At 47.0% G+C, this 27,103-nt stretch overlaps 1 protein-coding gene across 14 annotated transcripts in view; it reads right to left on the reverse strand.

Annotated features, from left to right (window-relative positions):
- LOC147106116 (voltage-dependent calcium channel subunit alpha-2/delta-4-like) overlaps window positions 1-27,103 on the reverse strand; it is an 888,222-nt gene that overhangs the window by 707,764 nt on the left and 153,355 nt on the right. For all 14 annotated transcript variants that reach the window (XR_015081361.1, XR_015081362.1, XR_015081363.1 and 11 more), the window contains 2 exons: window positions 16,584-16,746; window positions 14,508-14,639 (listed from right to left, as the gene is read on the reverse strand). Coding sequence is in view for 11 of the 14 variants with exons in the window: in XM_086008903.1 (XP_085865029.1) it covers window positions 14,508-14,639; window positions 16,584-16,746 (295 nt within the window). In the remaining 3 variants the exon portion in view is untranslated. The remainder of the gene's footprint in view (window positions 1-14,507; window positions 14,640-16,583; window positions 16,747-27,103) is intronic.

Below are 27,103 nucleotides of genomic sequence, written 5' to 3' on the forward strand. Positions count from 1 at the left end.
GAAAGATCATCTAAACCCCACGCCGCTGATGCTAGCGGAACGATTTAAATTTTACGACAGAAGGCAGCTGCAGCATGAAAGCAATGCTGAATATTTGCTGGAATTGCGTAAATTAGCGAAATATTGCCAGTTTGGAACGGGACTGACAGATGCACTACGAGACAAATTTGTGTGTGGTTTATTTAAACAGGATACACAAAAGCGACTGCTCGAGGAGAATGAGCTGACGCTTGAGAAGGCGGTCACTATGGCAGCAGCACACGAAGCCGCAGCGAGAGGCACGGCAGTAATGCAGCTACGGTCACCGGAGCTCAGTGCACACAAATTGGGTGTGAGTTCTGGCAAATGTTATCGTTGTGGAAAGACAACGCATGATCAGAACCAGTGTTGGTTTAAAAACCAAGAATGTAGAACTTGTGGTAGGCTTGGACACATAGCTAGAGTATGCAGGTCAGGGAAGAAGACCAGCAACAAGAAGTCACCGCAAGGAAAATACGCAAAAGTACACAAGGTGGCCGAACAGGAGTCCGATTCAGACGCTAGCAGTAATGAACTGGCTGGCTTAAGCAGTATTGAACTGGCTAGCTTAAGGGTACTCAGCGTTGGTAAGGGTGCAGACCTCCAGACAATTTGGGTCACTCTTCAGATAGAAGGAGTCCAAGTAAAACTGGAATTGGACACTGGATCGGCATTGACGGTCATAAATAAGAAAGATTATGGAAGGTTATTCCAACATATTCCCCTACAGGATACGGAGCTCATATTGAAAACATACACAGGGCAAAGAGTGTACCCCATCGGGAAAATTGAGGTCACAGTGGTCCACAAGGGCGAAGAAAGTCAAATAATGGACTTATATGTGCTATCTGAAGGAGGTCCTCCACTACTAGGACGGGAGTGGATTAGGAAAATGAATATCGACTGGCATTTCCTACAAACAATAACGAGTGAGAACTCGGTGAACATAATCAACCCAGACTCTGGAACTGATGATGGTAAGACCAACCTGTGTGCAAAAGACAAAGTTTCAGCACAGAATTCCACTGAGATAGAGAATTCTGAGTCTGTCCAGTCTACTGACATGCACATTTCTGAGGGACACCGGGCTCGAACTCAACTCCATTTCAAACTGCAACAGCAATTAGAACAAATGATTCGCCGTTTTGAGCAAGAGATGAATGCGACAAAAGAGTTCTTTCATATAGAGTGGGAACATCTGGAAAGACAACAGAAGCAGCTGCTGGAGCAAATGGAGCAGGAGCACACAAAACGTCTGATGTCAGAGGAGTTAACGGTCAGCCAACTCCTGCATATGCTGAAGGACAGGACTCTGAAATGGGAAAAACTTGAACACGAACTTCAGTATTCAAACGAAAGGGGTTCGGAGCTCTCAAAGGTTATTGGAAGAGCTGAGGTGGCAACACAGACTGAGATGACTGCAACAGAGCAGCCCTTGGATGCCAAAAGTACGCTGACTCACGTCAACGTAGAACAACAGACCGCTGAAACAGCTGCTCCGGTAGAGGGATTGAATAGTCCGATCAATCAATCTCCAAAAGAAGTTGAAGTAGTAAAATCTCAAATGAGGTCATTAGTAAACGACTTGCTGAAAGCCCAGAAAAAGCTGGATGAAGAGGTACGCATGAAGAAGTCTCTTCAGGAAAGATGTCTGGACTTGGAACAAAAGCTGGCTAACGCCCAGCTGGGTATGGAAGAAATAGAAGACCCTCTCGCTGGCCTAGATCAGGACGACACCGAATATTACCATGACCTATTGAGTGACACTGAATATTATAGTGACCTGGTCTGCCCAGCTTGTGATGAAAACTCCCAAAGTGCAGAAATCAGGATGAATCACTTAAAGTCTAAGGAACATAGGGAGATGGTGGCGCTACAGCTGGCAGCTGACAGGGGAGCCCAGAGAGTCTCTAAGAAGCAGAAAAGGAAAAGACGAAGCAGAAGATGATAACCATCTGAACCATTATCACCCCTACCAGATCACACACGTGGTCCCGCCGAACGGAGCCAAATCAGTTCGGAAGTTCAAGCCGTTAAGTCCATGGAAGGACTATTGAATGAGTCACTCCAGCAACGTGAACCGACTACACCACAGAGATTGAATCTGTGAACTGTTTTCCGCAGAGACTGAATCTGTGATCTGTTTTGACATGAAGTTATCTATGTATCTATGTTATTCTGTTATGTAAACCTGAAGTTATATATGTATATATGTTATTACGTTATGTTAAATGGGGAGATGACTGTAAAGCTAAGAAGGGAGGAATGTTGTGTATGTAATATGTGTGCTACTTTGAACCTATGGACAGGACTGCACTACTTGTAGGGCGTAGTGATACGCAGTACCACTCCTGGCCATAGGGGTATAAATAGTACTGTGGGTACTGATCTCCCCTCAATTCCCGCCTGTGGGCATGAAGTAAAGACCTACGTGTAGTCCCTACCTCCAACCAGTAAAGACCTGTTTGAGTTATACGTTTAAGTCTTTGTGTTAATTGTTAAATACAATACACATACTTAACAAGGACCACTGCTTTTCTTGATATATATTAATGACATGGACTTGGGTGTACAGGGCACAATTTCAAAATTTGCTGATGACACAAAAATTGGAAGTATAGTGAACAGCGAGGAGGATAGCAATAGACTTCAAGAGGACATAGACAAGCTATTGGAATGGGCGGACATGTGGCAGTTGAAATTTAATGCAGAAAAGTGCAAAGTTATACATTTTGATAGGAAGAACAAGGAGAGGCAATATAAACTAAAGGGTACAATTCTAAAGGGGGTGCATGAACAGAGAGACCTGGGGGGTGTAGGTGCACAAATTGTTGAAGGTGGCAGGGCAGGTTGAGAAAGCGGTTAAAAAAGCATACGGAATCCTGGGCTTCATAAATAGAGACAGAGTACAAAAGAAAGGAAGTTATGAATAACCTTTATAAAACACTGCTTTGGCCTCAACTGGAGTATTGTGTCCAATTCTGGGCACCGCACTTTAGGAAGGATGTGAAGGCCTCAGAGAGGGTGCAGAAAAGATTTACAGGAATGTGTTGTGTATGTACCTTTAAGAGAGAACTGTTTTACAGCTCCTGTATACTGTAGTACCGGCAGTGACCACACCTGTATATAAAGCCGGAGCAGGCTTCTGTACTTCAGTTTGAGACTACTCTACTCCAGTAAATACCTGTTGATTGTTAAGTTACAGCATCCGTGTAGTTCTTGGGGAAACATCCTATTTAAAGAATCATGGATCTAACAGTGGCGACGAGTGTCGATTCGAATCTACCTGCAACTCTGCATTTCCCTTCAAGGATTTGCTCCGGGAGGGCGGTGGAAGAAAGTTGAGGCCAGAAACACGGGCGTCGACCACAAGCAACCGCCCAGTCGTCCGGCAGAGAGTGAACATCGCAGGGGAGGCTGTGGAGAGCCGGGCTTGGTTCCCCAGCCACGACGATCAGCAACAGACTGACGACAGGTACAGCGCAGACCCTTCCCGGACAGCGGCGGCTGGAGCCGACCGACGGCAGAGAAAAAGCCGAGCAGCGTCGACGGGGTAAGATAGAGGGTGAAGCGCACAGGGCGCAGCCGAGGGTTGAAAACCGAGCGGCGTCGAGGAAAAACAAAACGGAGAGAGAGAGGGTAAAGCAGCAGCCGGGTTCAGGACCGAGCTGCGGAAACGGGAAAGGCACACAGAAAAAAAAAACGCACAGAGCACAGCCAGGGCTCAAGGGCTGAACAGTGTCCGCGGGGAGAAGAAGGGAGAGCGCAGGAGACGCCATTGAGCTGCGGAGAAGAAGGAAGGGCGCGAGAGATGCCATTTTTAGAAGCTGCAGCGGAGAAGAAGGGCGAGCGCGGGAAGAAAGGAAAGCGTGGGAGACGCCATTTTGTGCCAGCGGAGAAGAAGGGAAAGCGCGGGAGACGCCATGTTTGACAGTTAAATCACACACAGGGATGCCGAAGAATGGCAGTATCTCTATGTTCAACAATGAAGTCGAAGATTGGGCGATATATGTAGAACGTATTGAGGTGTACTGCAGGGCGAATGACATGCCAGATGCTAGGAAGGCACTGGTTCTGTTAAATTCCATGGGTGCAAAAACTTATGGGTTACTGCGAAACCTAATAACCCCAGAGAAGCCTGTGAATAAGAATTTCGAAAGCATAGTAGAAATCCTACAGGACCACTTAAACCCCACACCGCTGCTGATAGCAGAACGATTTAAGTTCCATAAAAGGAACCAACACAAAGACGAAAGCAATGCTGAGTACCTAACAGAACTGCGCAAGCTATCGAAACACTGCCAGTTTGGAGTGGGACTAGCAGATACGTTAAGGGACAAGTTTGTGTGTGGGCTTCAAAGTGAAGGAACCCAGAAACAGCTTCTATCAGAAAAGGATCTTACGCTGGACAAGGCTTTCAGTATGGCAGTATCACACGAAGCAGCCGCAAGGGGCGCTGCAGAGATACAACGGAGACTGCAAGAATATGGCACCAATGAAATGTCCTATGGAACAGGGAAGTGTTATCGCTGCGGCAGAACAACACATGACCAGAAGGGTTGTTGGTTCAAGGACCAAGTGTGCAGACAGTGTGGAAAAGCAGGACACATAGCAAGAGTCTGCAGGTCTGGGAAGAAAACCAACAGCAAGAAATCTCCACAGGAGAAGTACAAAAAGGTACACAAGGTGATGGACAGTAGTTCAGATGAACAGAAAAGTGACACAGACTCCAGAAGCAAGGAGCTGGGTTGTCTGAAACTACATAAGGTAACCAAAATGGAGGATCACCAGACTATCTCGGTTACACTCAAGATAGACGGAGTCCAAGTGAAAATGGAATTGGACACAGGACCAGCCCTAACAGTCATAAACCAAAGGGACTACAAGCGGCTATTTTCACATATACCCTTGAAAGCTACAGAGATTGTCTTGAAGACGTACACGGGGCAAAAAGTCTACCCCAAAGGAAAAATAAGGGTGAAAGTGATATACAAAGGCCAGGAAATACCTAAAATTGACTTATATGTATTGCCAGATGGAGGACCACCACTGCTAGGGCATGAATGGATCCGGAAGATACAATTAGATTGGCATTCCATACAGGCACTGAAGGTTGAGGCCAAAAAGGATGATGACGTCACACCTGGACGACTGTCAAAAATGCTAACTGACGCAAAAGAAGTGTTCCAGGAGGGACTCGGAACACTAAAAGGCATAACAGCAACGATTAAAATAGAGGAAAATGCAAGCCCAAAGTTTCTTAAGGCCAGACCAGTGCCTTATGCAATCAGACCAGCCGTCGAAGCAGAGCTGGAAGGGTTGGAACGTTCAGGAGTACTGTCCAAAGTAGACTGGAGCGAGTGGGCTACACCCATCGTTCCTGTAATGAAGAGGTCGTTGAGTAATACGCCTGGGGAACCAAAGAAGGTCTGCATCTGTGGGGATTTTAAGGTGACAGTGAACCCAGTCCTTCACACGGTACAATATCCGCTTCCACAAATTGAGGATATTTTCGCCTCGCTATCTGGAGGTAAACGCTTCACCAAAATTGATTTAGCCCAGGCGTACTTGCAAATGGAGGTAGAAGAAGCCTCGAAACAATACCTCACGATCAACACTCATAAAGGTCTCTATCAATACAACCGGCTGGTGTTCGGGGTAGCATCGGCTCCGGCTATTTGGCAAAGGGTGATGGATCAAGTCCTGCAAGGGATTCCAGGGACCCAGTGTTATTTGGACGACATCCTGGTCACGAGTGAAAATGACAGTGATCATCTCGCCAACTTGGAAAAGGTGCTCACCAGATTAAAGGAATATGGGCTACGAGCTAATCGCCACAATGCGAGTTTTTCCAGAAACAGATCTCGTATTGTGGCCACGTCATCGATGAAGAGGGGTTACATAAGTCCCCTGAAAAGATTGAGGCAGTAGTCAAGGCTCCAGCACCGGAAAATGTGTCACAACTGAGGTCGTTCCTCGGGCTGGTAAACTACTACCATAAGTTCTTACCAAATTTGTCCACGGTATTACACCCACTGAACACCCTACTGCAAACAGGGGTGCCATGGAAGTGGAATGACGAACGTAGACGAGCTTTCCAGAAGTGTAAAGAATTGATCACATCAAAAGAGGTGTTGGCCCATTTCAACCCAGCAGTACCAATTCATTTGGCATGTGATGCAGCACCCTATGGTATTGGAGCGGTGCTGTCGCACAAATTCCCAGACGGGTTGGAGAGGCCAGTAGCCTTTGCGTCTCGGTCACTAACCTCAGCCGAGCGCAACTGCACCCAGATTGACAGGGAGGCCCTCAGCCTAGTATGGGGAGTAAAAAAATTCAACCACTATCTGCATGGGCAAAAGTTCACCTTGCTGACTGACCACCAACCACTTGTCTCCATCTTTAATTCTAAGAAGGGCGTTCCAGTGATGACTGCACAACGGTTACAAAGATGGTCCCTGTTTCTAGGGGCGAATCAATTGAAATAGAATATAAAGACACGAAACAGCATGGAAACGCTGATGGGCTATCACGCCTGCCACTGCCTACTGTGGAGGAAGCACCAGCAGTGGACCCTATCGAGATATTTTATTCGTCAATAATTGAACGATTGCCAGTAACGAACGCGGATATAGAGAAGGAGACCCGCAATGATCCGACACTGTCTTGGATATATGATTTGCCGGTGAGGGGATGGCCAACACATGGCGACTCATTGTTGCCAGCATTCTCATCCAGAAGAGAACAGCTGTCAGTATGCCAGGGGACAGTGGTGTGTGGATCCAGAGTGGTGATTCCACCCAAGTTAAGGGAGAGAGTGCTAAATGAGCTTCATGAAGGTCATCTGGGAGGGGTGAAAATGAAAAGTCTTGCTAGGGCTTATGTGTGGTGGCCGGGGATCGATCAACAAATCGAGGACCTAACCAAGAGCTGCTCAGGATGCCAGAAGGTCCAAAATGCACCACCACATGCCCCTCTACACCCATGGGAGTGGCCCTCCTCTCCATGGCAACGGGTGCATATTGATTTTGCTGGTCCATTCATGGACTCAATGTTCTTAATAGCAGTGGATGCTCACTCGAAATGGCCTGAGGTGATAAAAATGTCCTCAACCACTACAGAGAAAACGATTGCAGTCCTACAGACCATATTTGCCAGGAACGGCTTGCCAGAGCAGGTTTGCTCTGATAATGGACCACAGTTTGTGTCCGAAGAGTTTCGAAAATTTATGAGAAAGAATGGGGTAAGGCATTACACATCCGCCCCGTATCATCCAGCCACAAATGAATTGGCTGAAAGGTTCGTACAAACCTTTAAAAAGGCGATAAAGACCATGTGCGACGATGAAATTCCACTACAGCATAAGGTGGACAATTTCCTATTAGCCTACAGAAATGCGACACATGCAGTTACCAACCAGACCCCGGCCATGATGTTCTTTAACCGAAGGTTGAGATCTCGTCTGGATTTGCTTAGACCCAATGTGCGAAGAAATGTTGAGGATAAACAATTCCAGCACATCAATGAGAAGCCGACAAGGAGCTTCAATGTAGGACAATCAGTCTTGGCCCGTGACTACCGAACAGAGAAATGGCAACCCGGAACGATATGCACAAGGCAGGGGGCATTAATGTACACAGTGGATGTCGGGGAGAACATTGTGAGACGCCACGTCGATCAGATCTTAGCGTCACAGGAATGAGTCAACCCCATGTCTCGAGTACCTGGGGATGAACCCGACATACCGGTAGCATCTACCTCCGAACCAGTAGCAGTGGAAACCGATGAACTAACCGACGAAAAGGGGCCAGAATCGCCTCTGCACCAAGAACAAGAACCTCAGGAAAGGCGCTATCCCGAAAGGATCAGGAAGCCGCCCCAAAGACTGAATCTATAAATGGACTATTTTCAGTTAATGTTGCATGTTAAAAATGTTAATTGTTAAATGAATGTTATGGTACTGTTAATCTAAAAGGGGAGGAATTGTTGTGTATGTACCTTTAAGAGAGAACTGTTTTACAGCTCCTGTATACTGTAGTACCGGCAGTGACCACACCTGTATATAAAGCCGGAGCAGGCTTCTGTACTTCAGTCTTGAGACTACTCTACTCCAGTAAATACCTGTTGATTGTTAAGTTACAGCCTCCGTGTAGTTCTTGGGGAAACATCCTATTTAAAGAATCACGGATCTAACAGAATGGTTCCAGGAATGAGGGATTTCAGTTACATGGATAGACTAGAGAAGCTGGGGTTCTTCTCCTTTGAGCAGAGAAGGTTGAGAGGAGAGTTGATAGAGGTGTTCAAAATCATGAGGGATCTAGACAGAGTAGATAGAGAGAAACTGTTCCAGCTGGTGGAAGAGTCGAGAACCAGAGGACACAGATTTAAGGTGATTGGCAGAAGAACCAAAGGCGACATGAGGAAAAACATTTTTACACAGCAAATGGTTATGATCTTGAATGCACTGCCTGAAAGTGTGGTGGAGGCAGATTCAATCGTGGCGTTCAAAAGGGAATAGAATAAGTACCTGAAGGAAAAAAAATTGCAGGGCTACGGGGAAAGGGTGGGGGAGTGGGACTAGCTGAAGTGCTCTTGCAGATAGCTGGCATGGGCTTGATGGGCCGAACGGCCTCCTTCAGTGCTGTAACCATTCTATGATTGTATGATTCTATTACACTCCTTCCAGGTGAAACAGCGATTTACTTGTACTTCTTTCAATTTAGTATACTGTATTCACTGCTCACGGTGTGGTCTCCTCTACATTGGGGCGACCATTTTGCAGAACACCTCCGTTCAGTGCGCAAACATGACCCCAAGCTTCCGGTGGCCTGTCACTTTAATTCTCCGCTCCACTCCCACTCTGACCTCTCTGGCCTCGGCCTCCTACATTGTTCCAATAAAGTTCAATGTAAGCTCAAGGAACAGCACCGCATCTTTCGATTAGGCACTTTACAGTCTTCCGGACTCAACATTGAGTTCAACAACTTCAGATCATAACCTCTGCCCCCATTCTTTTGGATGGCAACTGCTGATGATTCTGCTATTTACATTTACACCTCCTCTAGACCCATCATTTGTTTCCTTATTTGTCCCATTACCATCTCCTTTCGCCTTGCACCATCATCCCTTTTATCATTTAATCTCTCCTGCTTTCCACCCTATCACAGACCTTCTCTTTTGTTCTTTCCTCCCCTCTCCCCTTCCCCTGCTTCTGTACTTGTTTAAAACCTGTTACATCTCTAACTTTTTCCAGTTCTGACAAAAGGCCATGGACTTGAAACGTTAACTCTGTTTCTCTCTCCACACATGTTGCCTGTATTCCCAGCATTTTCTGTTTTAATACCACTTAAAGCTAGCCTGCACTGCTTAAAGGGGAGGTACATTGTGGCTGGAGCAGGTGCTGGCAGTCGTGCAGGAAGTGAATCTGACCTGGGAAAACAGTGAAGAACGGCACAACACGGGAGAGAGTGGGCTCCAAGGTTTTCAGATGCTGCACTGGAGGCCTTGATGGAGGAGCTGGAAAGTAGTAGAAAAGTTGTGTATCTGCAGGGGGCCAGGAGGCCCTCCAGGCACACACTCAAAAGGCAGTGGGAGGAGCTAGCTGTGGAGGTCAATCCCAGAAGTCTAGCCCGTAGGACCTGGATACTGTGCCACAAGAAGTTCAATGTCCTCACATGACTGATCAAGGTCTGTGAATGCATCTTCAAATGCCATATCCTACCAACTGTACCACTAGCCTCAGGCCCTCATCAATTCACCACACCCTCAACACTCACCTACCAACAATCTCTATCAATCAGGACTCACACCTAACATTCATATGGTCCACCGCACCCTCACACACTTAGCACTGCTGCAAGCCTCACACCCACATCTCTCAGCTTGCACACACTGCCAGCTATTCAACCATGAAAGCCACATCACCCAAACAGATTGCATGCACAACCGGAGGCAGCAGGAGCTAACCAGAGGAGGACAGGCACACCTGCATGTCCTAACCCCCAAGGAGGAGATGGTGCTGCCCATTATTGGAACGGCAATTGCTGAACTTGTGGCCAGCGGCGGGACTGAATCAATTGAAGATGACGGTATCCTCATACCTAATCCGACTTCTCACATCCCACTTCCTCCTCATCCCACAATCTCTTCTGACTTACAAGCTGGTAGATGGTGTAAGCATGCTCCTCTTACTTACCCCTCTCCCCTCACCACAACCTTATCCTTGTGCCTTTCTCCTTTCAGATATCCAAGAAGTGCAATCTGGCCAGGTAGTAGAGGAACAGCAAGAAGATAGTGATGATGATGACACACCGTCACTTGATTTCACACTCGCAGCCACCAGCTCAGATACTGACACTGCACGTAATTTTGAGGATAGCATAGAGGTGGGATCGGCACATAGTGAGACAACGGGCACGAGTGGCCTGTAGCCAGGGCAGAAGGCAAGGATAGCGCAGGTGCCAGTCGCAAAGTCACACGAGTTCTGTTGCAGAGGACTCAGATGAGGACTTCGATGGGGCAGGCTGATGGGTATGCACAATGAAATGACTGATGCATTTGGATGCCTGCCAGAAAGCCTGCACTCAATGCCAAGGAGCATGGAAGAGTCTGGCACCAACTTGGCACAGGGTTTTGTGCAGAGCTTGGAGCTCATCCTTTCCAGCATGAAAGTGGTGGCCAACTCCATTAGCACACTTGTGGACCCAAACATGATGCAGTGTCTGATGGCCGGTGTCTCAACTTCCATTGCAGCACAAGCAGCCAGTTAGCTGTGAGTGTGCTAACACCTTCGCCAATATGGCGTCCAAACAACGGGCGCTACCGAGCCCAATTTCTTGCCCTTCATGTCTTCAGTGGGTTTGTAACAATGTGTATCTTTTATTTTTTAATGTTTCTATGTAATCTTCAATCTTTTCAAGGTTGGGATAGTAGTGCCTGCCTTGCAGTACATCAACATTTGAGAGGCATCCAACTCATTGCAGGGAAACCTGGAGAAAGTGGCAGCTGCAGGAGCATCTGCAAGTCTTCCCCCACTTTATGTGAGATCCAGCCAAATCAGTATGGAGGCACTGAACAAACTGCAGGTCCTAAGGAACCATCTGGAAATGTGTCAATCAGATTGCAAAGTATACAAAGCAACATCTTGAAGGGGCTAAAGGATATTCAGTTGGCTTTCTCCCATGAGAAGTAAGGATCTTTCTGATTATGTGAGGTCCGTTCTCCCATTAATCACCAGAATCCTTTTTCCAGTACCAGTGGAGAAGCTGGTGTGAGTGTCTTCTCATGGCAACAATGGAAAGGAGCAATCCATCAACTCCCTGCTACAGCATGTTCGCAGGACCAGGTTGCCAAGGAGCCTGTGACAAAAAGTCATTCCATGTCCATTTCAAGGTTTGGGGCCAAGGGTCAGTTGCATTCCACGAGACTCATAGGGGGAGGAATTGGGTATAGCCCCGTTTGGGGTGCTAGTTCTGGCGAAGCGCAAAGTCTAGCGCCAGTCACGATTTAGCGCCACCTGGCGCAATATTGGGTCGTTGCGCCCCTGAGGGTGATTGTGGCGCTAAATCAGGCGCTGCACGAGGCTCTTAAGGCGCTCACCTGGCGGTGCAACGCAATTTAGCGGCGGCGGGGCGCAGCGCAGGTGCTGTCAATAATCACTTTCCCTGAGACACACTGGCGCCGGCCAGCTCTTAAAGGGACAGGTCAATTGGCATCACCAGACACACTCACTGCCTTGTAGGCCTTCAAAGCGGTGGCAGCCTACCTGTGGCGCACCAGCCTAGCAAGACATGGAAAGGGTGAGGCAGAGGGCAGAACGCCTCACTGATGGGGCATTGGATGCTTTGGTTGGCGCAGTGGAATCAAGGCCAAGGAAGATGGTCGGAATGTGATTTATGTTTTGGACAGTCTCCCGGGTGTGAGAGGCAGTTATGTGTCAGTGTATTAGTTTTGCTTTCTGTTGCCATAGCTTTCTCATGTTTGAAGGAATCACATTTTGTGTAATGAAACACTTTCTTCATTTACAATGGCCATGCCTGCTATTTACATGCATCTTGCCCTTCACAGGCTTGGGGGTATCAGACCGGTTCCATTCCTGTTCTTGGAATGGCAGCAAGCATTCCGTGAGAGGGGCCTAGAAGCTACTTCTGATCAGCCTCTGACGCGCAGCCTGAGAAGAGCCGCTCGCGTAGAAGTTCAGGCCAGGCATCTTCTCAGCCACCAACAGAGATGTCCTGCACCTTATCTGAGGCTGCAGATCTGGCTGAAGCAGCTGGCACAGCTCAGTCACCACCTCCTTTCTAAATCACAGCCTTCTGACACACTGCTCCTCCGACATGTTCATGTAGGAAAACTGCTGTCGGAAAACCCTGCCAGCGTAAGGTCTGCTGTGGCGACGTCTGTTGGCCCTCCTCCGTCTGGCCATGCCTGCTCCCCTCTCCCAGCGGCTCAGTGCCCTTTCCAGATGATTTAGCAGCAGGACTTTCCCCTCCAATGCAGCCCCCATAATAAGTGCCCACAGGAAGGTTCCCCGTTGTTAAGGCTCACCAACAGCAAGGTGATGGTCAGAAGGCTGAAGATCGTCTGCCTGCGCTGGCTCAGTGGTCAAATGGCTCTCAGTGTGCAGCTCAGCAACTCTTTGTAGCTCTCGAGGAAGTTGTGCTCCAGAAATGGCTGCCGTTTTTAAACCACACCAGTCCCCTTTAAATAACGCCCCCCCAGGCCGAGAACGATTGGGTAAGGTTCCCTGTAAGCTGTCACTAATAGCGCCAGGCGCTACGGAGGGGGGCGCCACTGAATTTCTGGTCCGGGGCGCCCAAAAGGCGTTGCACACTGAAATGACGTCATAATCTGCCTGCGCCCATGAGCGGGCGCTACGAGTTTGCGCCGGCGCTAAATGCATGGTCAATATGGGGCGAGGCGCTAGGCACCCTGCGCCCGCCCAGAAATTGGCTAGCGCCCCACTTCTCGGCCTCTTTAGTCGTTAATCGGTGGCGCTACCAACTGAATTTCTCCCCCATAATATTTTGCAGCAGCCCAGGCCCTCAGGTGGCTTGTAGAGGTGTTAGAAAAGGGGACAGCAAAATGCAAGTGGTCACAAACAGTGTGCATGGTAACAATATTCAAATTATGTTTTTGTAAATAGTTGCAATAAATCATTGGAGTATTTGATATAAAGACTTATTGGTGTTTGGTTCTCTTGTCTAACAATGGGGACCAGATAATGTGCAGATGTTGAGGCTCAGGATAAGGACATGATGGCTAGCTGTGAGGAGCAAGGATTTTACATGGACTATTGAGAGTTTGATGAGAGGAGGCAGAGCTTTGATGGGCTGAGACTTTCAAATAGTAGTGCTCTATTCATTTGTGATGGCATGCTTGATGAGTCTATCTCTCAGGTATCTAGCAGCTGTTACTCTGTAACTTCCTTACTGTTCTTCATGGTTCAGGACTACAGCATCAGCAGTGTCATCACCAGGCTCTCTGGCATCATCTGGGGCATCTAACATCAGTCCTTTCATGATTGTAAAGTTGTGAAGGACAGAATATATGAACACAATTTGTGAGACGATGCTAGACATATACTGCAAGACACCCGTTAACCTATTCACACACTGGAATCTTCTTTTAAACATCCAAATGGCATGTTCATTTCTAATGCTGTCTTCACATCTGCATCATTGTAGCACTCGTCTGCAGTCCTGTTGAAATAGAACTGAAGCACTGGACTGACGAAGTATGAGAGCATCATGACAGCTCCTAGTATGTCGTCAATTTGTGTGCAAAAAGCTGTGCCTGTCATTACAAATGAGCTGCATATTTAGGGCATGAAAGCCTTTGCGGTTTATAAAAATATTGGGATTACATTTGGGAAACGCAATGCCATATGGGTGCAATCAATAGCCCCCACAACCTTGGGGAATCTGGCAATTTTAAAGAGTTTGATGGCCCTCTGTCATCTGTACGGGAGCACTGTCAAATTGTGTAAATTGAGCTGGCCTGGCAAAGACAGCATTGGTGCCTTACCTGACAGAGGGGTGCATAGCAAATTGGTTGATCTGACAAAAGTTTCCTGGGCATAAAAGTTGAGAGCTGTGGTCACTTTCTATGCCACAAAGGCCATGCTGTCAATCTTGTTTGAAGATCTGGCTACAGGAGCAAACAGAGCTTCTCCAATGCTTCATGACTGAAATGAAAGCTCTTGAGATAGAACACCTGGGAAAGCTCTGAGAAAATTCACCCAGGTCAATACATCCTGCTTGATGGGCAGTGCAAGGAGAGTCTAACTCTCGTCTGGGACTGCCTGATTAATCTGTCTTCCTTTACAGCCTCCTGACGCTCTTCTTTCTCCATCGTAAAGATCATGTAATGTGGGATCCCCATTGGGAGAGTCATTGTGCATAAATGCAATCCCTTCAATCCCTTGTGCATAAATGCAATCCCTTCAAAAATGTTAACATTAGTGTTCTGTAGAGTTTTAACGAGTTTACCTGGGTAAAGTCTAAAGAAACCTGTGGAACTTCCAAAGTATTGCCAGGTGAGAGTTGGGTCTTGCATAAAGTTTTCATAAAAGACTGTGTTTAATGCTTCCGACCAGTATGCTCCATTCAAAATATTAGGATCTGTGGAAATGGTACAAGGTAAGAGATAAGTGATGTGCCCTTCTACAATTACTGCATTATTGAATCATTCAGTCCAGAACTCCTTTTGGTATCATTCTCACTACAGTCACTGTGACATCAAATGCTGCTATTACTACAGCTATGCAAAGTGAAGAATTTGATGGCTCTCTGTCATCTGCTTTGTTATGAAAACAAAGTGTGACAGATTTTAGTAAGCCCTCACTTCTACACAAAACTCCATCTTGTGACCCATAAGAGCTGCTAAAATTCCTCCAGTGGAACAGGAGGACTGGAGTGATAGGCAGTCTGTTACTCAATTCAGTGACACTTGCTGTACCATCTGCACTATTTTAGAAAATTGTGCTTTCTCTGCATTTCTTATTATTGGGAGCATTGTAGAGGTTACCTCATTTGAAATCCAATGATTTGTGTTGTATAAAAACTGTTATACGTACATTACACTGATATTATACAGAAGCTCTATGTCACTTTTTCAGAAGTATACTGTTTCAACAGAAAACATACACTATTTGGCTGATGTTCCTATCTAAGGTATTTGACGAAAGAATTCTATACGGCTTCATGGCTTCTGCATCACTTGCACCGAACTAATCCTGCTATCACAAACATTCCCTCTGATGTGTTGGTTACATAATTTACCCAATATATATATTGTTCCTTCAGCAAGAAATGTGGTTTATTTAAACCTTGCAGAATCAAGCATGTGATTAGACAGCGGACAAGGCTTTGATGCTCAAGGGCTTTCATTAAAAATGGACCACTTTCAACCACAGTAACATCAGAAATTTACAGCGAATCAACAACTGTTGTCTAACAGAAACCACATTGTTTGAAAGCTGTAGATAACATTCATAGCAAAGAAGCAATGTCAGATCAAGCCATATGTCTAAATGCACATTTGGCCATTCCAACTAGACAGCATAGAAAGTATTCCAGTCATCCAGTTTGGAAAGGCTGTTGCTACATGAAAATAAAAGCTGGTGCAGTGTTGATGTCCTGACACTAGATGCCAGTAACAGATTTATTAAATATATGTTGGCAAAGTATCTTAATGGTGCTCAGACAGCACTTTTGTAGTAAAGAAATTCCCATTGCCACTTGAGTTTTGTGGAATTTCCAAAATGTTAATTGAAGATGACACGAATGATTGTTTGAAGATATTCCAAAGTTTTGATCATTATTACGATGATCTCATGCTTGTAGCTTTAAGCTAGAAATTGATTTAGGCCCGTTTAGGCGACTCACTTGGAGCATGCGCCAGAAGCTGGATGCCCGAGGCTCATCTGAAATTGGGCCTCAGGTCTCATCAGCATAATTTATTTTATTCGTTCCTGGGATGTGGGAGTCACTGGCAAGACCAGCATTTATTGCCCATCTCTAATTGCCCTCGAGAAGGTGGTGGTGAGCCACCTTCTTGAACCACTGCCGTCCTTGTGGTGAAGGTATTTTATTCTTATTATTGTTTTTCGTCACGGTTGTGTACAACTGAGTGGTTTGCTCGGCCATTTCAGAGGGCAGTTAAGAGTCAACTACATTGCTGCGGATCTGGAGTCACATATAGACCAGACCAGGTAAGGACGGCAGATTTCCTTCCCTAAAGGGCATTAGTGAGCCAAATGGGTTTTTAGGACAATCTGATAGTTTCATGATCATCATTACTGATACTAGCTTTTTATTCCAGATTTCAGTGAGTTACAGGCGCCAACCAGGCATCCAGCGAGCATTCACCAGTTGGCTCCCCACCATTTTGTGCTGGCTATGATGCCGGCAGCAGCCCTCAAGTACGTTCTGGGAGGGAGGAGAGGAAAAGGGAAGGCAGCAAGCATGGGCCAGCAGCAGCCCTCAGGAGTGCTGAGGAACCAGGAAGAGGAGAAAATGAGAAAAGATAACAAATGCACTAAGGAACAAACTGGTTTATTTTACCTTTATTATACACATTAGTTGGGACTTGTATATTACTGAGTGAGGTGTTCACAGGCAAATTGTTGAAATGCTCATTTTCTTCCAAAATAAACTCATTTCCAAGTTCCACATAATTCCCATTTCCATCCATCTCATTGATCAGCACAGAATTGTAATAATCAAACTGCAAGGAAGAGAAGAAGAAATGCTTGTTAATACAAACCAATGGGTAAATGTTGCTGCAGCTTCACTGCCCAGCTGGCAACATGTAGCTACAGTTCACCTCTTGACCAACATTTGGAACCCACTCAATAATTGAAGTTGCTGGATGGTAATCAGAAGTGGGGATTCTGGCTATTTTTTCTCCTCATTACCCCCTGGTTCTGATGCCAAATGGAGCACACTGGCTGACATCACCTAACTCAGTACAGATCATAGATTGAACCTGGTCTGTATAACTCAGCTACTCAATGGATAAACAAACTGAACATCACTTTTATACATGAGCAACAATGTACATGTGTTATGTAGAGTTTTAACAAACTGAAGATAGGGTGGACAGTCAGAGACAGGAGTGAAGGAATTCCTTGGGGGAGAAATTCAGTAGCGCCCAGGAAGGGGCGATAACTTTTGAGAAGTTGGAAATTTAGCGACAGGTGCTAATTAACCTCACTGCCCGTTAAATTCAATCTCAGCGCTAAATCAGGCGCTAATGGCGTAGATGAGTGGTGTTAGGCTCCAAGCGATAACGAATATGAGGTGTTGTGTAATTGGAAGTGAGCACTGGCGCAGGCACCTTCCAGCTATTAAAGGGGAGGGTCACTGGAGTCTGCACACTGGCCCCCAATGGTTCAGGGAGTGCAGAACGGCGATATGCTGTGAGATGAAATGCAAAGTGCTTTGACGATCTGCAACACTCCGGGGACTAAGTAGCCTTTATTTGGCTGCAGATACATCCTGCGCTCTCTGCCACTTGACAGCTGGGGCACATCCCTTTAAGTAGCGCCCCACCAGCCGCCAGCCGGCTGGTTCATGCCTCCGCTCCCTGGTGCTGTTGATGCGAGGCGGTAAGGCAGGGGGCACTACAGAAGTTTGCAGATCGGGAGCCCAGCAAGCGTTGCACACTCGCTGACATCACGATCTGCATGGCGAAAGCGACCGAGGCGCTAAGGGGCCGGCAAAATTGCTGTGCAGCGTGGGATTCGCCCCGCCGCGGTGCTACTGGCTGATGCCCCATTAGCACCCCACCAGGCGCTAACTGGGGGCGCTAACCTACTGAATTTCTCCCCCCTTGAGTCTTCTATGCATCCACAGTTTTCAAAGATAAAGGGGGAAAAATTTGATTGCTTTGGGCGCAAAGCACCTAGCGCCCAGGTGCGGCACCGCTAACACCTCCCGTGAAATTCAGTGGCAGGTTAGTGGCGGCGGTAGGTAGCCGGTAGCACCCCATGGTGCTGCACCTCCGGCAATAAAGTCATCGCTGTGCGCGGCGCCCCACTCGCACCCTCGCCGCAAACTTCACTCACGCCCCCTGACCTACCGCCGGACTCTATGTCCGACAGGGGCAGGGTGTCGTGTTTGCGGCCAGGTCAGCGCAAATTAAAGGGCAGGGGCCGGGCAGCCATTTTTTTTGGGCCGCCTGCCAGCACCTGCCCCCTCTCATCTCCTCCTGCGGGGTGACGGCCGCAATCGGTCAGCGGGGCACTCCTCCTGAGTGCTGGGCTCTTTTGCCGGCACCCCGCTCCCCGCAGGTCCCCGGTGCACACTGTGCTAGGGCCCTCCCCTTTAATCAGGGGAGGGAGGCCTGTGGTACCACGGCGCTATGTACCAACGCGCGTGGCACTGCTGCACGTAGCACCGCGATATCCCACCTCCTGCTTGGGGCGCTACCATTCAATTTCAGGCACGGGGGCGCTAACTTTTTCGGGACGCTAAAAGTAGCGCCCTGGCGAAGTTAGCGCCCAGGGGGCGCAACCCAATTTTTCCCCCAAAGTCTACTATTTTTATTTCATTCACAATGCTAAGATTTTCATTTTGCCACTCCACATTTTGATTTTTAATTAAGCTTCTTTACTATTTGATAAATTTCGCATCTCGGCTGTCGTGAAAACCTATGTAAACACTGGATAACAGGGTCTTCTACTACTTCCAGACAAAACTACAAGCACTGAAATGGATATAGAACAGAGTGTATTTAATAATAACCGGTAACAATGACTCAATGACAAGTTTCAATGGCAGAAGGAGACTGAGTCCTTCTGGCACCACTGTCATCCTAATTGAATGTAGGGAAATCAAGATATAAAAATACAGGGCTTTTCACCTCTCAGGTTGATCAGTGTTAGACAATCAGTAGTTGTAGCAGTTGCAGACAGTCTGTTCTAATTTTTACCTAGAGAGAGAAACTTGTCTCTCTCTTAGCCTTTGTAGAAGTGGCAGTCTCTCTGTACAGAACTTAGAGAACAGTTACCTAGCAGTCACAGAAATGTGCCTTTACAGGTACAGCATATTAGGACAAGGAGTAAAAAACTGAGTTAACTTGCGAGGCAGTATCAGCCTTTTAAGAGTTACTTAATTTTATCAGTGGCCAAGATCAGAGGAGGTGAGCATGAAGCCAGCTCAGATAGCGTCACTCATGTGTAAGGTATCTTCAGTTGGAACTGTCTACAACTGCTACAACTACTGATTGTCTAACACTGATCAACCTGAGAGGTGAAAAGCCCTGTATTTTTATATCTTGATTTCCCTACATTCAATTAGGATGACAGTGGTGCCAGAAGGACTCAGTCTCCTTCTGCCATTGAAACTTGTCATTGAGTCATTGTTACCGGTTATTATTAAATACACTCTGTTCTATATCCATTTCAGTGCTTGTAGTTTTGTCTGGAAGTAGTAGAAGACCCTGTTATCCAGTGTTTACATGGGTTTTCACGACAGCCGAGATGCAAAATTTATCAAATAGTAAAGAAGCTTAATTAAAAATCAAAATGTGGAGTGGCAAAATGAAAATCTTAGCATTGTGAATGAAATAATGAATGAAAGATCCAAGTGGAATGGAGAACCTCGCTACTATAAAGGGGTTCATCGACTCATCGCTGCAGAAGCTAACGCCTGCGACCCAGGGAAGGAAGGAGATTGACTCAACCACACAGCTTGTAAAGATGAGGTTGTGTAAGCTCTGAACATCATTAATCACACACATCGGCCGGAATTTTCTGCGGGTCGGGTGTGGGCGGGCGCCATGGCGGGTTGCGACCCTGTCCTTCATCCCATGCCGCTCTTGAAATCGACTTTCCGTTAATAGGGCCTCTTCAGGATGCCCTGTACATTACCTGGCCCAATTAAATGGTACAGGTCTGATGACATCAGCGATGATGCGTTTTCAGCTGGGATATTTAAAGGGGCCATGGTCACATTGCATTTAAAAGTTCATCTCGGATAGTGCAGGCTGCACAATTGGACTGCTACAAAGAGTGCCAAACATGAGTACACTGAGACAGAGGGCTGCACCCAGGTTCTCAGATGACTCCCTCCACATGTTTGTAGAGGGAGTGAGAGCACGTAGGGAGGTCCTCTTCCCTTCTAACGGGTGGAAGAGACCTCCAAAGGAGACAAAAGGAGCCTGGCTCCAAATAGCAGAGGAGGTCAACATCCCTCTCTCTCTATCTACATTAACACATCCCTATCTGACTAGCCACGCCTCACACTCACCCTGATCCTAATGCAATCATGCCAACTAACACACAAGGAGGCCACTTGGCATTGGCATCCTACTCCATCATAGTCACCCTCTACAGATGTAACCCATTCATTCCTTACACTCACTCCATCACCCTCACTCAACCTTCTCTTCTTTCCCTCCTTACAGGAAAAGAGAACCCACAATAAGAGGCAGAAGGAGAGAACTGGAGGTGGCCCTCCTTTCTTCACCACCCTACCATCAGCAGAGGAGGCTGCCTTGGAAGTCTGGAGTGGCCGAGCAGCTGGAGGTGGGAGATGGAGAGAGCGGGACATCTCAGCAACCTGGTGACAGAATTATATATCATACAGCTACATGGCATACAGCAGCCACTCATATGGGGACTGATGTCAGCAGCCAGTGAATGTTCATCATTTGCATAATGGCATCATTACCCATTCTTCATATGACATGTTTAACTCATCTCTTTACTCTCCCACAGGTCCATCAAGAGTCTCCCGCCCCCACTGTCCAGGAGGAAGACGGCTCCTCAGAGCAGCCTCCAGCCTCGAGGGCACATCGTCACCAGACATAGGTGCACCCAACACCAGCGCAGATACTTACTCCTCGGTGGGTCCCATGCGAGATAGAGTAGTGTTGTGAACTGGTGTCTCACAACTCACAAGTGAGCAAGAGTAGATGGTGGAGTCAGGGACAGCAGTGGAGATTCCTCGCTGAAGGGCACAGGACGCTCCCAGCTCTGCTCAGCTGCATACAAACCCTGAGCCTCGGGGGCGATCCAGAAAGAAGGCGTTCCTGAAGGTGCAGCAAGAAGTGCAGGAGGCTTTGACAGATTTTGTGACCGCGATGTCTGCAAATGTCCAGAGTCCATCTCCAACATGAGCACCACCGTGTTGCAGGCGATGGCAACTGTAGGCTCTTCCATGGATAGGATGGCCACCTGCATCAAGCAGCTAATGTGCCACTCACAGGAGCACATGGTCTCTATGGAGAATAGATGGCTATCTATGGAGAATAGATGGCAGAGGCTCATAGACGTCCTCTCTAGGAGGGATGTCAACATAGAGGTTGGTCCTCATGGCCCCACTGCTCTGCAGCAAAGTGCTCTCCAGTTCCTTGCTAGCAGGGAAGTGCAGGTGGCCCATGAGAGGGATGATGGTGAGAGGGAACATGCAAGTCGGGGCTCCTCTCAAAGCACTCACACTTCTCCCCCATTGCGCCCCCCGCCCCCCCGCAACTGCCCAGTCAGAGCCCCAGATGCCTCCTCGGATTGCAATGGCCGAGTCTGCCCTTGCGGGGCCAACACAGGCTCCAAAACCCAGAGTACGTTCGCCAAAAGGGTCTGTGCAGTCGCAGCGGGGAAATGAGCAAGCTTCCTCTATCTCTGCTGCAGCCATAGGGGTTTTACCATGGAGAAGCACGCGTAAGAGAAAGATGAAACACAAGTAGATTCACAAGGGTAGCCACTTGGGTGATTTATTAAATGTTTCTGTAAAGTTTCCGTTACTGTGATGTCACAGATTTTTCACCACTTTATGGTCATGGACAAATTTGGAAGTGGCTTAGTGAGTTGGAGTGAATGGTGAGACATAACGTTACCTCCAGCAGTGGTGGTCAGTGTGAAAGGTATGGCTTGGTCATTGCAGGGATACTTTATGGTGTTGCTGTGGGGTGGTGCCAACCTGGCGCAGCATGTGGCAGCCATATGGGTGTACAGCGTAATGTTAAGTAAATCTGGCCATGATGAACCCATCCCTGGCCTCCCTGGCAGCAATGTGCTCGGGTGCTGGTGGGATCGGGACCACAGGTTGCTCCTGCTCCTCCTCCTCCTCCTCCTCTGAAGAGGCTGTGCACTCAGTGCCTTGCTCCTCATGCAGCGCTAATCCTCGCTGCTGCGCTCTGTATTTCAGGGCACAGCAGACCACGATGAATCTGGAGACCCCTAGCTGGTGCGTACTGAAGGGCTCCTCCAGATCTGTCAAGGCATCTGAAGCGCATTTTCAGCATGCCTATTGTCTGCTCTATGAATCATCTGGTGGAAATGTGGCTTTCATTATATCTCTCCTGGGCCGCAGTACTTGGCCTCCTCAAGGGTGTCATGAGCCACATTTTCAGTGGATAGCCCTAGTCTCCAAGCAGCCAGCCGTAAAGTCTGTTTGGAGGAGCGAAGAGCTGTGGGAGGGTGGACTGGCGCAGGATAAAAGAGTCATGACATCTCCAGGGAATTTCGTGCACACCTGCATGATGATCTTCCTATGGTTGCATACCAGCTGCACATTGAGGGAGTGGAAGCCCTTGTAACTGACAAAGACTCCTGGGTGATGGTGGAGTGTCCTGATGGCCACATGTGTGCAGTCGATAACGCCCTGCACCCATGGGAAGCCAGCCAGAGTGGTAAAGCCGAGCGCCCGCTCAGTAACACTGGCTACATCAGTGGCAAAGTTGACATAATTGGCTGATTTGTCAAACAGGGCATCAGTGACCTGTGTGATGCATCTGTGGGCGGCCGACTGCGAGATGCCGCAAATGTCTGTTGCAGATCCCTAGAAGGAGCCTGAGGCGAAGAAGTTGGGGGCGCTGGTGACTTTGACAGCCACTGGTAAGGCGTGTCCACCTGGTATCCTCTGGGCTGCAGCTCTTCCTCCAGCAATGTGCAAATGTCTGCGACAACCTGCCGCGATAGCCTGAGCCTCCTTTGGCACTACTGCTCCATTATATTGAGGAAGCTCATCCTCTGCCTGTATACCCTGTGTTGGGGGTATCGGCTCTGGTGCGGTGCAGCCCTGTGCTTATGCCCTCAGTCCTGTGCAGCATCAGGTGGTTGAGGAGAAGGTTGGTGGTGTTGGTGTTTGTGCTGCTGGTGTGCCTGTTGCTGCTGGTGTTGGGGCTCATTGTGGTCTGATTCTGAGGACCAAGGTGAGACAGTATAAACAATACCCATGCTGATGGAATACATGGCAGGTCAAGTAGAGATGACAGAAGCAATATGTCAATGGTGTGATAGGTTCCAACAATGAGTTGACACTGGATGCCAATGTTGCTGGAAACATTTGAAACCTCTAGAAAGCTAAATCGGTGCTAACAATGCAGTCTTCAACAGCTTCTGCCTTTTGAAAGTGATCAGCTGTGAGGTTGGACTTTTTATTGTATTTTTCATGCTGTGGACTAATGAGGTGGATCAATGGCCACTTAACTTCCACCTCAGGTTCACAAACGTGGTTCCCGAGCTGTGTGATTCCTGTGCTCATCCAGGGAAATTTGAAAGGTAGGGTGAAAAAGGCACTTAAGGGTCTGACAAGTACCTAATGGTGGTTTAAATTAGCTCGCCCACCTCTGCCGTTCGGGTTGCTGCCGTGCCAGCAAATGCGCCTGAGGGAAAGGCGTGTGGGGGTGGGATGACAGCGGGTTCCCGACCCGCTGCAAGATTTTTCAAATTTCCCACCTGACCCGCCTCCAATTGCACCCACACGGACCCCAGAAAATTCTGCCCATAGACTTCAGCTATTTAATAGATTGGCTATTCAAAGCTGTTAATGTGTCAGCTACTCTTAAAGTAATCTCACCAATTTTGAACCTCAGACTCTGGCTGCTGCTATAGTTAATGCTGATTTACAGTGATAGACTGAATTGCCTGTGTAACCTTTGCTACTTGTTTTCGTAACTTGTTAAGTAACCCTGTCCATTAATAATTTGCTGCTCAACTACTAGATAATTCTGATTACACTTATGCATATCTATTAAGCATTTGTGCATCCAACTTTAACTAAGTTGTGATTTGTAACCAATAAATAATGTTTAGTGCATGACGTGGTTTGGCATCTTCCTTCACTCACTCAGCAGCTTGAAGGTAACCTAACCGAGGGTTAGTAAATTAAATTAATTTTGATCCAAACTGGGTTAAATGTAAGACAGTTCAGGAGCCGAGTCAGGCATCATTCATCCCTAGACCTAGGTTGGGAGTTAAAACCACAGACAATTCCTTAATAAGGATTCATCTGGTTCCTCGGCATGTATTTGTCAGGATACCACCTTTCTTACAGACTGATGGCATAAAAGATCTTATTCTCTGAAGGAGGCTTGACTGAAATTAGTTTTTGACATTAGGATTCCAATTCTATGGCACAAAACTGTCCATACTTTGGCACTAACTGGCACTTTCAGTAAAAGAGCTGTTCTGAACTTGATTCAAAAAATACAACGAGGATTCTCATTTTTAAATGCAATCGCATTAAATGCTTTTTTATCAAAACTGATTTCCAATCATAAGCTTTAACCATTTATATACAAAACGTACTTGGGAGTAAGTGAAACATTCATGGGCGCCCGTCGACTAATCACCTATTAAGGTAAATTCATTGATCCCATGCTCCCAGTGGGAACTGTAAAGTCTGTGGGTTGTGCAGTTAATAAATACACAGACTTCAGAAGTAACAAACAAACAGGTCTTTACTATTCGAAGGTCCGGGCGAATCTGCCCCAGCAATCCTGCCACAACACTTATATACTGGTGTGGTCACTATCGGTATTACAGTATACAGAAGCCAAACAAATAGTGCCACACCTAAAGTAGTTCTCTTAAAGGTGAACGGTTACATTCAATAGTTCCCTTAAAGGTAGACGGGTACATACACTACAATCCTCCCTTTTTAGCTTATTACTTACAGAGTCTCCGTTAAACATACATATCTTCAACTTCCTATAAACAAATTACAGATATAATCTCGGTGGAGTCAATGTCATATAAAACAATTTACAGATATAATCTCGGTGGGAACAGTTCACAGGTTCAGTCTCTGCGGAAACAGTTCATAGATTCAGTCTCTGATCTTGACTCATTCCGAACAACATTTCTTTGGTGTAGCCGGTTCACCTGGCTAGCGTGACTCCTCCATAGCCTTTTTCTTGACGTAACAGCTTGAACTTTCGTCCTGTTGAACCAGCAGTGCGGACTTTTACAACCAACGGGCTGTCTTGACATTTTCCAGTTTTTCAACTAATTTAGCTCCTTTCGTAGTGTTCCGCCTGAGATGGTAGAAGTGCTAATATTTTAGACAGTTATTATCTTCTGCTTCTTCTTTTTCTTTTCTGCCTTTTTGAAACTCTCGGAGCTCCTTTCTCGGCTGCCAGCTGTAGCGCCACCAACTCTCTATGTTCCTTAGACCTTAAGTGTTTCCTCCGGATTTCAGCACTTTGGGAGTTTTCATCACAAGCTGGGCAGACCACATCCTCGTAATATTCAGTGTCACTCAACAGGTCATGGTAATATTTGGGTTCGTCCCGAGTTAGGCCAGCGAGAGAGCCTTCTTCTTCCTCCTCACCCGTCTGGACGTTAGCTGACGGTGGTTCCTTCCCTAGACATCTTTCTTGAAAAGACTTCTTCATGCATTCATATTCATCCCGCTCTTCCTGGGTTGTCTGCCATTCCTTCACTACTGACCTCATTTGTGAGTTCAATACCTTCCCTTCCACCGGGGATTGCGGTATCAGGCTATTTAATCCTTCTACTGAAGCAGCTGTTTCAACATTCTTCTGTTCACATTGACGTGATTCAACGAACTCTTCATAGAGTAAACTGTAACACAGAATCTGTGTTGCCACCTCAGTTATTTCTGTAACTTTTGGGAGCTCCGAATTCCTTCCCTTTGCAGATTGAAGCTCGTGCTCCCATTGTGGAGTCTTGTCTCTCAGCATGTGAAGGAGTTGGCTGACCGTTAACTCTTCCGCGGGGACTCTGTGGATCAGAGTCTTCACCATTTCATCCACCTTTCCCTCCAATGCTTTCACCTTCCTTTCCTCTTGTACTTTGGTTTCAAGCGCTCGAAGAAGTTGCGCCTCGATGCTCCCAAGCTCATGTTCAGAGCCCATTCTTACAGTCTCTGTGTTTCTTACAGTTTCCTTCCCTTCCACTGAAAGGATTCCCAGTTGACTCTGCTCTTCAAGTCGTTGAACCTCGGTCATTGCCGCCTCATATTTGTCTTGGGTTTCCTCCAATATTTTTATGAGTTCTTGGACATCTTGTCTTTCATGTTCTGCCATGTCTTTCACCGCTAAATTCTCATCTATGGATGGAACTTCTACCGATGAGTCTGTCTTGGCCTTGAGCTCATCAAGAATTTCCTGCAGCCTTTGGACTTCTTGCTCATGTTCAACCTTTAGTTGTTCATATGCTTCTACTGAAACTAGCTTTTCGGAGGTTGCCGAGTTAATCCCCTCCAGAATTGTAGCCTGGGCCTGTTCATACTGTTCTTTCCACTTCTCACACTCTGCTTGTAAGGAGTCGTAGAGAAGAACTGGAATAAAATCCCGGCTTCCTGAAGATTCCTCTTCATTTGCTTCTTTCGCAATTTCCTGTTGGAGTTCAGCCAAGGCTGCTATGCTATCTGCCTCTTGAAGTCTCACTGCCATCAAATCTTCTTTATTCTTGCAGTCTATCTCAGTCATTTTCCCTTTATTTTCATTTAACTGAGTGATAAGCTCCTCTTGCAACATGGCCACATTATTCACATCAGGTAAAGAAGCGTTTCTCTTTTCCATGTCCAAGATTTTTTTCTGCATCTCTTTAAGTGCACACTGCGATTCAGCTTCTCTTAACCTTGCCTGCACTAGCTCCGTCTCCAATTGCAGAACAAAATCCTCAGTGTAGCGTGGTTTGCCTTTATGCTGTATCTCTAGATCATGCAAATATTCTAACTCCTGAACATCATAAGGGAGGTGTGATCGGTAATTGGTCACGATGGCTCTATGGTCGCTCTCTGCTTGAGCCAGCAGGTTCTGTTGTCTTTCCAGACTCTCCCATTCGGTGTCATAGAACTTTTTCATTGTTTTCATCTCTTGTACGAGG

The sequence above is a fragment of the Somniosus microcephalus genome, chromosome 16 (assembly GCF_052327205.1).
Source record: "Somniosus microcephalus isolate GS21.2 chromosome 16, FLI_Smic_1.0, whole genome shotgun sequence".
Classification (NCBI taxonomy): Eukaryota; Metazoa; Chordata; class Chondrichthyes; order Squaliformes; family Somniosidae; genus Somniosus; species Somniosus microcephalus.